Genomic DNA, 11932 nt, shown 5'->3' on the forward strand with positions numbered 1-11932 from the left:
ATGAGACAGCTACAGAATAGAATAAAATGCAGCCATTTAAAAAATAAAAAAAAGGAAAACTATGCCCTAATGAGGAAATTACATCCTGAGGAGGAATCATCTCCAAGATACATTGCTAATAAAGTGGTCAGAAATCTATCAAGCGTGCTACCATTTGTACAGTAATGTAGAATAACTACATACAATCTGCTCTTATATGATTAGGTATCATTGGTGTTATTGTTGTTTAGTCGCTAAGTCGTGTCCAACTCTTTGCAACCCCATGAACTGTAGTCTGCCAGGCTCCTCTGTCCATGTATTTCCCAGGCAAGAACATTGGCGTGGGTTGCCATTTCCATTTCCAGGGATCTTCCCCACCCAGGGATTGAACCTGCATCTCCTGCATCGGCAGGCGGATTCTTTACCATTGGGCCACCAGGGAAGCCCAAAAGTTATCACTGAGGGATACATAATAAATTACGAACACTGGTGGACTGTAAGGAGAAAATGCTAATAAGGTTTAATTAACATTTCACTGTATACTCCCGTCTTCTGGATTTTGAACCAGAAATGTATGCCCTAGTCAAAGAAATAATATTTTAAATATCAAAAATATCTGCCACTGTGGCATACATTCGCCGCAATAACTGAAGTTGAACAGTGACCTAGCACTGTCAGGGAGAATTCACTTCAATCCCCACCACCACATCACTTTCTCCTATCTGGCCCTCTAAGCTACAAAACACCAAATTGCTAAATATTGGTGACTGTTTAGAAACTGGGAAAGGAGGGAGGGTGAATCTGGAATTTTTATTTCTGGGATTGGGAAACTAAGCACTATCCGAGCAAAATATGGTACAAGAACAGGATTCATTAGTGAGAACTGTGGGTACATATTACGAGTTGGTTGGTTGGTTTAAAAAAAAAAAAAAATTTATTTGGCTGCACTGAGTCTTAGCTGCAGCATGAGGGATCTTTAGTTGCAGCAAGCAAACTCTTAAATTGCAGCATGTGGAATCTAGTTCCCTGACCAGAATCCAGGCCTCCTGCATTGGGAGAGTAGAGTCTTACCCAATGGTGAAAGTGAAAGTGGCTCAGTCGCGTCCAACTCTTTTCGACCCTATGGACTGTAGCCTACCAGGCTCCTCCGTCCATGGGATTTTCCAGGCAAGAACTGGAGTGGGTTGCCATTTCCTTCTCCAGGAGATCTTCCCAACCCAGGGATTGAAGCCGGGTCTCTCGCACTATAAGCAGATGCTTTACCGTCTGAGCTACCCGGGAAGTCCTGGACCACCAGGGAAATGGGTAACATTCAATGGGCCAATTCAGAGCAAACATCTGTCATAGAGCAGTACCTATTACATTATCACTTAATCCTCTCTCACACACACACAAAACACCTTGTTGTATGTGTCAATATCCTATTTTCCAGAGTAGTAACTTACCCAATTACACAGATGATTTTCTAATCTATACATAACACCAATCATAACCCATGCTATATTCTAACTGCCTACTGACTTTCTGTTTTCTCCAACCGGATTAAGATCTGAGAAACCATGTCTGTCTTATCCCAAACTGTATTCTACAACCAAGCACAAAGCCCGGCATCTAATCAATATCTGTTAAAGTAACCAATTCTGAATCACTAAGGGTAGGATTAAGGACAAGTGACTTTGCCACTTATCATGTGAAGTACCTAAATTTCCTCAACTATTAAGAGTACCCATCTCACAAGATTTGTTTTGAAAATTAAATGAGAATGTTCACAAAGTGCTTAGTTCAATGCTTGGCACATAAGGAGGAATCAAAAGATGCTAGCAATCATTAACAATGAAAGAACCAAAAGATAGGAAAAATTAGAGGCAGCATCAAAAGAAAACAAAATTAAAGAGGGAGTACCTGGTATCAGAGGCAGCAAAAAGGTACCAGAAAGAACTAATCAGGAAGCTAAGAATGATAAGGTCTACTTCAGCATTTGGACAATGATTACCTTTACCAATGCTGTTTAAATGACATGAAGGAAAGCAGCTCAACTGAGACAGGATGGACAAATGCGTATATTCTCAGAACACAGTTGTCCAGTTAGACTGTGATCTGATGACTCAAAACTAATATCTTATTCATCTTTGTATCTCTGAAACCCAACATATTAAAATATGTTGAATACATCTGTTAAATGCATAAGCAAATAGAAGGGGAAAAAATGGGAGAGTAGAAATGCAGACTCTTCCCTAAAGAAGCCTGGCTATGAAAAGGAAGAAGCAAAGAAAGCAACTGAACAGATATATCACAGAGAAAATGTTTTTACAAGCATCCACCTTGGGACGTTTGAATGCAGAGGAGAAGCTGCTCTATCGAAGGAATACAAGCACCAAGAGACCAAACAGGTAGCTGCTAGATGTAGGGGGGGAGGGGGGGAATCTCCAACTGTCTTGATTGTCAAGATTTTTTTCCTTATCGTAAACTCTCACTCTGTGAAGAAGGCCTTTCTTCTAGAGAACTTTTAAGTTCCACAAGAAGTGGTTTCAACCCTCAAGCTGTCTATTCCGTGTCTGCTCCAGAAAAGCAGCTGAATGCACACTTAAGAAAACAAAAGCACTGACTGCACTCTTTAAATTATTGGCCCCAAATCTGAAGCAAGGACAAAACCGGCAATCCTACTACATTCCCTAAAATATGTCTTCCAAGTATCCAAAGCAACTATTTCTCTCCTCAAATCTCCTACACCGTATTCCATTCTCCCTTACTTCTAAGCAGGTCTTGCTTCACACCTCATTGAGCAAACAGACACCATTAGACAGGAAGTCTCCCTCAACCACCAAAACCATCAACCTACCTGTACCTGCATCCACACTCTCTCCTATTCATGAATGGAAACTTCATTCATGACCAGCTGGCTCCTGGTCATTCATCTCCTTGTGGCCATTCCAGATTGCCCAGTCTAAAATAACCACCCAGTTACCTCACATCTCTTTAAACTAGGTGAAGGTAAAGTAATTATTTGCATAGCACTTTATCACTGATATTCTCTAATATACATATTTATGGTCTCTATCCCAGTAGTCTCCATTTAAGAGCAGAGATCTTTTCTGTCTCATTATATAAAACAAATGCTCAATAAATACAAGGAATCCTTGGTGGCTCCAATGGTAAAGAATCTGCCTGCAGTGCAGGAGACCTAGGTTCGATCCCTGGGTCAGGAAGATCCCCTAGAGAAGGGAATGGTTACCCACTCCAGTATTCTTGCCTGGAGAATTCCATGGACAGATGAGCTTGGCAGGCTGCAGTCCATGGGGTCACAAAGAATTGGACATGACTGAGGGACTAACACTTTCACTATGCCTATAAGCAGGACAGAAAAAACTGCTTCACAAATTTTCCTAAAAGGAAATTTCCTTAAAGAATCTTCCCCATTACTGCCACTATTTTACAAATGGGAAAACTGAGGTCCACCATGCTAGCCAGAAAGAGAATCCAGTTTTCTTGACTCCTAGTCATCATAGACATCATCTGTCTAGGTTTTTTTTTCTTTTTGGCTGCACCACTTGGCGTACAAGATCTTAGTTCCCTGACCAGAGATCAAATCTGTGCCCCCTGCAGTATTAACCACTGGACCACCAGGGAAGTCCCTCCATAAAAAGTTTTAAGATACCCTTACAAATAAATACATGTTCAGCACCCACCTACGATATAACAGATAAAGTGCAGTATTCAAAAGCAGAGCCCCTACACAGCAAAAAGAATCACTAAATAATATGTAATGTGGATGATTCACATAAAGTTGAGTATAAGAGGTCATATAACAACATACTGTAGATATAACATTCAAAAACAGACAAAACTAATCTGTAATGTTTCTAAGTCCAAAAAACTACCCTTGTTGGGAGTAGGGCTTGAGGGATCCTAGTTCCCAAAGCAGGGACTAGACCCAGGCCACTGCAGTGAAACCACTGAATCCTAACCACTGGACCACCAGGGAATTTCCATGGGGCTTTTAATATTTATTTTTATTTATTTATTTTGTGAACTCTTAGTTGAGGCATGTGGAGATCTAGTTCCCTGACCAAGGATCAAATCCACACCCCTTGCATTGGAAGCAAGAGTCTCAGCCACTGGACGACCAGGGAAGTCCCATGGAACCTTCAACTTATGCTTTCTCCTAGGAGATTTACAGTTTCAGGCCTTATATCTAGGACTTTTATCCATTTTCAGCTCATTTTTGTATATAAGGGTCTAATTTCATTCTTCTGCATGTATACATCCCATTTTCCCAACACCATTTGGTGAAAAGAATGTCGTGTCCTCTCTGAGTGATCTTGGCACCCTTAACAAAAACCATTTGACCATATGCAAGGATTTATTTCTGGACTATTACATTCCATTGCTCCATCATGCCAGTACCACCCTGTTTTGATTATTATAGCTTTGCAATGTTTTGAAATCAGGAAGTGAGACCTACACTTCGTTCTTTTTCAAAACTGTTTTAGCAGGGAATCTCTGGTGGCTCAGAGGTTAAAGCGTTTGCCTGCAATGCGGGAGACCTGGGCTCAATCCCTGAGCTGGGAAGATCCCCTGGAGAAGGAAATGGCAACCCACTCCAGTATTCTTGCCTGGAGAACCCCATGGAGGGAAGAGCCTGGTAGGCTACAGTCTACGGGGTCACAAAGAGTCAGACACGACTGAGCTACTTCACTTTCACTTTCCTTGGTGGTCCAGTGGATCCACATTCGCACTGCTAAGGGCCCGGGCCGAGGTAAGGCCAAAAACAACAACAAAAAATGTTTTGGCTATTTGGGATCCCTTGAGGTTTCTTTTGAGTTTTAGCATGCATCTTCCTATTTCTACAAAAAGTGCCACTGGTGTTTTGACAGACTGTTGAATCTATAGGTCTCTTTGGGTAGTATGAACATCTTAACAGTATCAGGCATTCCAGTCCATGAACACAGGATGTGTGTGTGTGTGTGTGTGTGTGTGTGTGTGTGTGCTCTTTTTTAAACAATTTTTTTTACAGGACGTGTGTGTGTGTGTGTGTGTGTGTGTAATCCTAAGGGTGAATCTCAGGGCTCTTTTTTAAACAATTTTTTTTTTTTCCGGATGGGCCGTGTGTGTGTGTGTGTGTGTGTGTGTAATCCTAAGGGTGAACCTCAGGGCTCTTTTTTAAACAATTTTTTTTTTTTTCCGGATGGGCCGTGTGTGTGTGTGTGTGTGTGTGTGTGTGTGTGTGTGTGTGTAATCCTAAGGGTGAATCTCAGGGCTCTTTTTTAAACAATTTTTTTTTTTTTTCCGGATGGGCCGTGTGTGTGTGTGTGTGTGTGTGTGTGTGTGTGTGTAATCCTAAGGGTGAACCTCAGGGCTCTTTTTTAAACAATTTTTTTTTTTTTCCGGATGGGCCGTGTGTGTGTGTGTGTGTGTGTGTGTGTGTGTGTGCGCATGTGTGTAATCCTAAGGGTGAACCTCAGGGCTCTTTTTTAAACTTTTTTTTTTTTTTTTCTGGATGGGCCGCACAGCTTGCCCTCTGCAGTGTAAGCACTGATTCCACCAATTGACCACCAGGGAATTCTCTGAACCCCAGCTTTTAAAGTGGTAAGTGAAGAATTCTTTCGGACACACATAAATTATCAAAGTTAATGGATGTGATGATGAATAAACTTGTCCTAAGAGTACAAGTCATATTCATCTTGTTCAGAAATAATTTCAATATTTCATTTATTTTTCTGATCTGTTCTTGTCCTTCACCTCAAAACCACCCTGAGATTATCACATATCAGATTTCATTTAAAACAATCTTCTAAGGAGGCTTCCCTGGTGGTCCAGTGGTTAAGACTGAGAACTTTCAATACAAGGGGCTCAGATTCAAGGTCCTGGTCAGGAAACTAAGATCCTACATGCCATGCCACAAAAAATTAATGAGTAAATAAAACAATCCTGTAAGAACAGTATTTTTTTTTGCAGGTCCACGGAGACTTTTCTCATTTACACATTTGAGCTAATATACTGGCCTAACACCTCCAATCACAAGGGTACATTGGCTAAATCTTTCACAAAAGTATATTCTAATTACTGTGACATTAATTCATCTCATGGTAAAGCCTACTTACTGAGCTTACGGAAAAAAACCCAAACAAACTTTCTGGCCAACCCAATACAAGAAGTTACTGATCTCACTTTAAACAGCTGACTGCTGCTAAGTCACTTCAGTCGTGTCCAACTGTGTGTGACCCCATAGACGGCAGCCCACCAGGCTCCCCCGTCCTTGGGATTCTCCAGACAAGAACACTGAATACTAAGCACCAAAATACGCCTCCCATCAACACAGATTAACCTTACACTTATGGAAACAGAAACAACAAACTCCAGAACTTTAAAGATTGAGCTAAACCACTCATTTTTACTTTAGCATCTCTCATCTAAAGGTACCATTATGTAGCTCAGGAATTATAATAAGACAGCTAAACTAAAATTCAGTGCACCACATAAGACTTCCTAAGTACCCTCATTCCTCCTTACCACTACATTACAAACTGTTATATTCTTTTATCTACTGTAATATAAAAACATTAAAAATTAGAACTATTTAGAAAACTAGTGAGGACAAGGACTGATTTAACATTTAGACAGTCATTGATAAATTTTTTACCAATGTTGTTCAAATGGCATGAGGGAACAGAAGCCAAATTGAAGCTTTTTAGAGATGACAAAACTGTGGCCCAACGTTCACTACTTAAGCAATGAAAGTGGTATCAAAGTCAACTCTGAATTAAGGTTTATTTCTCATTCCATTTTTTTTCTCTCTACTGGTTTGAAAAGTTATGTGTTTTTTATTCTTTCAACGGTTAAACTGGAATTATAATGTGCATTTTTTTTTATAATGTGCATTCTTAAGACTCTAAACTCACCTTAATTTTCTTCACCCTCCCCCTTAAACGCCTTACCCCTGAATTGTTCCAAGAATTTAACTGAGGAATGCTGCCTTTATTGTTCTCTCCAGCTAGCTAATTAAATTTTCATGCAATTTCCTCTCAAGTAAGGTTTGGGGATGAAGGAAGGATGAGAAATGAGGGAATAAAAACGTGAAATACTAGGACTTAACCAGACTCTGCCACTTAATAGTTTGTTTCTTCGAATAAACGTCCCGTTTCCCTTCACTGTTCAAAAAATACCTGAGTGGCACTGTGCCGTTTTGACAGCAATCGTATCTTCCATTCTACTGCAATTCACGCATAATACTGCCCATTCTCCTAGCAACCAAACGCTGCTAGAAGTGAGACCTCAACGCAGCGCTGAAGACGCTTCACGACCCGATTAAGTCCTCTACAAGCAATCGAGTCCCCTGCCAACATTGCCAAAATCTAAAAGAACCACGATGCTCTCCACCACAAAAAGAAATGGGCCTAGCTGAAGGTAGGAGGATACCAGGTGAGCAAGGAGTCCGCAGGAAACAAGGTCCCTAAGGCCCACCGCGGAAGTCCGAAGCGGACAGCGAGCCGCACAGCCCCAAACAATGGAGTTTTCCCGCCTCCTCGGGGCCCCGCCCCCTGCTCCAGAGCCCGCGGAGGGAAGCGAACGCACTGGCGCACAACCCCGCCCCCTAGAGGTTCCGCCCACCCCGAGCCACCAGTCCAGCCTCCTTCCTCGTGCAGGTTTTTTTTTTTTTTTCTTTTGGCGCCAAATCTCTGTTGGGTTATTTTCCCGAAGTGTTTGAGAATACTACCGGAGGCGCACACCAGTTGTGTGGGGATAGCAGGGGCATGAAGGCACACCGGCGCGCCTGGGCCCCGCCTCCCCACAGATAGCCCCGGGCCGGGGGAGGAAAGAGAGGGGCAGGCAATGGAGACAGCCGCCGCTGCCCCCGGCAAGATGGCGGCCGCGAAAAGCGGGGCAGGGGGCGCCAGCCGACCGGCGTTACTGATATTGAGGGAAGACTCTCTACAAGAGGTGAGCTTCTCCAGTGTCCGGGCCTTCCCGAATAGCGACGGTTGTACATTGGAAGGAACGTCCTCCAACCCTCCGGTCTGCCCCTCCCAGGGAGCCTCCGTCCACCACCCCCTCCCTGCGGACTGGCCAGTGCCTCAAGCTCTCCACGGTCCGGCTTACTTGTCGGCGGAAACCAGCTCCGCGGTGATGGCGGCAGTGGCTGTGGACTCTGCGGCCATCGTTCCCCTGAGTGGTGGGCCAGCGGACGGGACACAGCCTGTGAGAAAAACAAGACGGAATTCAGGACGCCAGAGACTTGTTCAGGGACAGAAAATGGCAGATTGGAGACCCCGCGCGGTTGGGTCCTCTTATATAGCAGGGCCCTTCGCCCCGCCTATCCACTTCCGGATCCTCCCCCTCGAGTTTAAAGGGCCAGGACCCAGTCCCAAACCAACCCAAGGATATCCCCCGCCCGCACCGCCTGGTTCTACCGGGTACCTTTCTTCCCTGGTCTGCCTTCCTCGAAGAAAGCAACTTTTTGCTTCTCTAGCAAGTCGCGTAAGAATTTTGGCACTACAGCTCCTGACTGGACGTTGGCCAGCGGCTTCCAAAAAAGAAGCTAGTGCTGCTCTACGTGTTTGGAGCGAGTAGCCTGGAGTCTCTTTCTAGGCCCGATACTTAGGAGGGTAACTGAGACTTTCTGTCTGTCGTCTGAGTCGTAACGGATGGACTCGCAGAAACCGAGCACGGGTATACCTGCAACGGCTAGAACTGTTATCGTTGAGAGACGCGTGGCTCTGAACCTCCGCAACAACTGACGCGAAATAGTGCTGTCCTAGGATTGGTCACCGCTTGAAACTACCGCGCTTGATTCAGGGCTCCGGGCTGCGGCGGGACGCGGGTGGCTCCTCCCTCTGGACCCGCCTCCCTTCGACTGGCCCAATCCGCTGACGCCATCCTCTTAGACCCGACCCCAGACTCCGAATCTGACTTGCTGATTACGATTTATCGAGCTTCGATTTATCGTTTCTCCACTACATGCGGGGGCACTGTGCTTAAACATCTAAAGCTATTAACTGTCTTACTTAACTTTACACCAAAGCTTACTGGTGACAACGGTGTTCTCAGCCCCATTTGGTAGAAATGGAAAGCAAAGTTCAGAGAAGGTTTGACTAGCGTAATGTGCCTCGTTTCCTGCAACTAGCTGAGTGGAAGATTGCTGCTGCTGCTGCTAAGTCACTTCAGTCGTGTCCGACTCTGTGCGACCTCAGAGACGGCTCCGCCGTCCCTGGGATTCTCCAGGCAAGAACACTGGAGTGGGTTGCCATTTCCTTCTCCAATGCGTGAAAGTGAAGTCGCTCAGTCGTGTACGACTATTCGCGACCCCGTGGACTGCAGCCTACCAGGCTCCTCCGTCCATGGGATTTTCCAGGCAAGAGTACTGGAGTGGGTAACTGGCAGGCTGAAATGAGTGCACTTCCTCACACCTGGAGCACCATCCATTGCCTACCACCATGGCCTTGCTGGCCTACCGTGATCAGAACAGTAATTTTATTTTCGTCCAGGTTCAGACATACTGCGAAAGATTCCTAGGGAGTATTATTCCGGTTTGTCAAGACTCAGGGAGTTGGGAATTTTTAGGGAAAAAGACCTGGACCTGTAAATGCCAATTCCTGTAGCAAACAGATATGGGTTCCCCAGTTTTTAGCTGGGTGACCTGAGCCAAGTCAAGTAATCATATAAGAGTAAATGTAAAACGAGGACAATATCAGTATCCACCCTTTAAGAATATTGTGAGAATTCGAGATGATGCTTCAACAATCAGCACTATGCCTGGGTCATGCCAACCATTTACTAAATGGCTACAACAGTCTGATAACACAGTGACTGGAGGATTGAGCTCCGGAGAGGGGAGTAGGGCCTGACAAATCCAGTCCAGAAACTTGTTTGATCCACTCATTCCTTATACTAATTTTTTAAAGATTTTTATTTTATTTTTAGCTACACAGGGTCTTCATTGCTGTGCAGGGGCTTTTCCTAGTTGTGGCCAGAGGGGGCTAATTTCTTGTTGAGGTGTTCAGGCTTCTCAATGAAGTGGCTTCTTTTGTTGCTGACCACGGGATCTAGGGTGTGTGGACTTCAGTAGTTTGCAGCACCTAGGCTTAATTGCTCCATGCCATGTGGGATCTTCTTGGACTAGGGTTCGAATCCATGTCCCCTGCATTGGCAGATGGATTCTCAACCACTGGATCACTACAGAAGTCCCTCATTAAACTCATATTGACTAAACAGCTATAATTTTTCAAGGCTTTGTTCTAAGTCCTAAGGACAAAATACATGGTCAGCTTAAGACTGAGGAACTCAGTCTTATGAAGAATGGATTTTTAAATGGATTTTAAATCCATCCACTACTTTCAGTTTTTACTACCACTCATCTCTTGCCTGTACTACTGCACACCTTCTGATCTCTGCTTAACCCTCTCCAGAAAAATCTTTTTAAAGTGTAAATCAGATCATGTCACTCTCCTGGAATAGCTTTCCATTGCTGTTAGAAGAGATTTTGAGCTCCTTATCATTACCTACAAGTCCTACATGATCTGGCTCCAATTCACCTTTCCAAAATTCATCTTATACTACTCTTCCTTCACTTGGTTTTCTACCACACTTTCTCCCTGTTCCTTTGATGTACAAGCCCTTTCTCATATCCAGGGGCCTTTGCACTTACTGTCTTACTACCTAAAAAGCTCTTCTACCAATACTTTGAATAACTAGCTCCTATTCTTCCTTCTTCCACAGTCTATTGTGATCCACACAGTCAAAGGCCTTGGCATAGTCAATAAAGCAGAAATAGATGTTTTTCTGGAACTCTCTTGGTTTTTCGATGATCCAGCGGATGTTGACAATTTGATCTCTGGTTCCTCTGCCTTTTCTAAAATCACCTTGAACATCTGGAAGTTCACGGTTCACGTATTCCTGAGGCCTGGCTTGGAGAATTTTGAGCATTACTTTACTAGCGTGTGAAAGTGAAGTTGCTCAGTCGTGTCTGACTCTTTGCGACCCGTGGACTGTAGCCCACCAAGCTCCTCCGTCCATGGGATTCTCCAGGTAAGAATACTAACGTGTGAGATGAGTGCAATTGTGCGGTAGTTTGAGCACTCTTTGGCATTGCCTTTCTTTGGGATTGGAATGAAAACTGACCTTTTCCAGTCCTGTGGCCACTGCTGAGTTTTCCAAATTTGCTGGCCTGTTGAGTGTAACACTTTCACAGCATCATCTTTCAGGATTTGAAATAGCTCAACTGGAATTCCATCACCTCCACTAGCTTTGTTCGTAGTGATGCTTTCTAAGGCCCACTTGACTTCACATTCCAGGATGTCTGGCTCTAGGTGAGTGATCACACCATCGTGACTATGCCAAAGACTTTGACTGTGTGGATCACAATAAACTGTGGAAAATTCTGAAAGAGATGGGAATACCAGACCACATGACCTGCCTCTTGAGAAACCTATATGCAGGTCAGGAAGCAACAGTTAGAACTGGACATAGAACAACAGACTGGTTCCAAATAGGAAAAGGAGTACATCAAGGCTGTATATTGTCACCCTGCTTATTTAACTTCTATGCAGAGTACATCATGAGAAACACTGGGCTGGAGGAAGCACAAGCTGGAATCAAGATTGCTGGGAGAAATATCAATCACCTCAGATATGCAGATGACACCACCCTTATGGCAGAAAGTGAAGAGGAACTAAAAAGCCTCTTGATGAAAGTGAAAGAGGAGAGTGAAAAAGTTGGCTTAAAGCTCAACATTCAGAAAACGAAGATCATGGCATCTGGTCCCATCACTTCATGGCAAATAGATGGGGAAACATTGGAAACAGTGTCAGACTTTATTTGGGGGGCCTCCAAAATCACTGCAGATGGTGACTGCAGCCATGAAATTAAAAGACACTTACTCCTTGGAAGAAAAGTTATGACCAACCTAGATAGCATATTAAAAAGCAGAGACATTACTTTGTCCACAAAGGTCCATCTA

At 43.9% G+C, this 11932-nt stretch overlaps 1 protein-coding gene across 2 annotated transcripts in view; it reads right to left on the bottom strand.

The window, feature by feature from the left end:
- NASP (nuclear autoantigenic sperm protein) overlaps positions 1–8210 on the bottom strand; it is a 28817-nt gene extending 20607 nt beyond the window's left edge. For both annotated transcript variants that reach the window (XM_068964117.1, XM_068964116.1), the window contains exon 1: positions 8077–8210. In XM_068964117.1, coding sequence (XP_068820218.1) covers positions 8077–8135 — 59 coding nt within the window. In that variant the 5' untranslated portion in view covers positions 8136–8210. The remainder of the gene's footprint in view (positions 1–8076) is intronic.
- Between the last annotated feature and the right edge of the window lie 3722 nt (positions 8211–11932).

Source organism: Capricornis sumatraensis, chromosome 2 (assembly GCF_032405125.1).
Source record: "Capricornis sumatraensis isolate serow.1 chromosome 2, serow.2, whole genome shotgun sequence".
Classification (NCBI taxonomy): domain Eukaryota; kingdom Metazoa; phylum Chordata; class Mammalia; order Artiodactyla; family Bovidae; genus Capricornis; species Capricornis sumatraensis.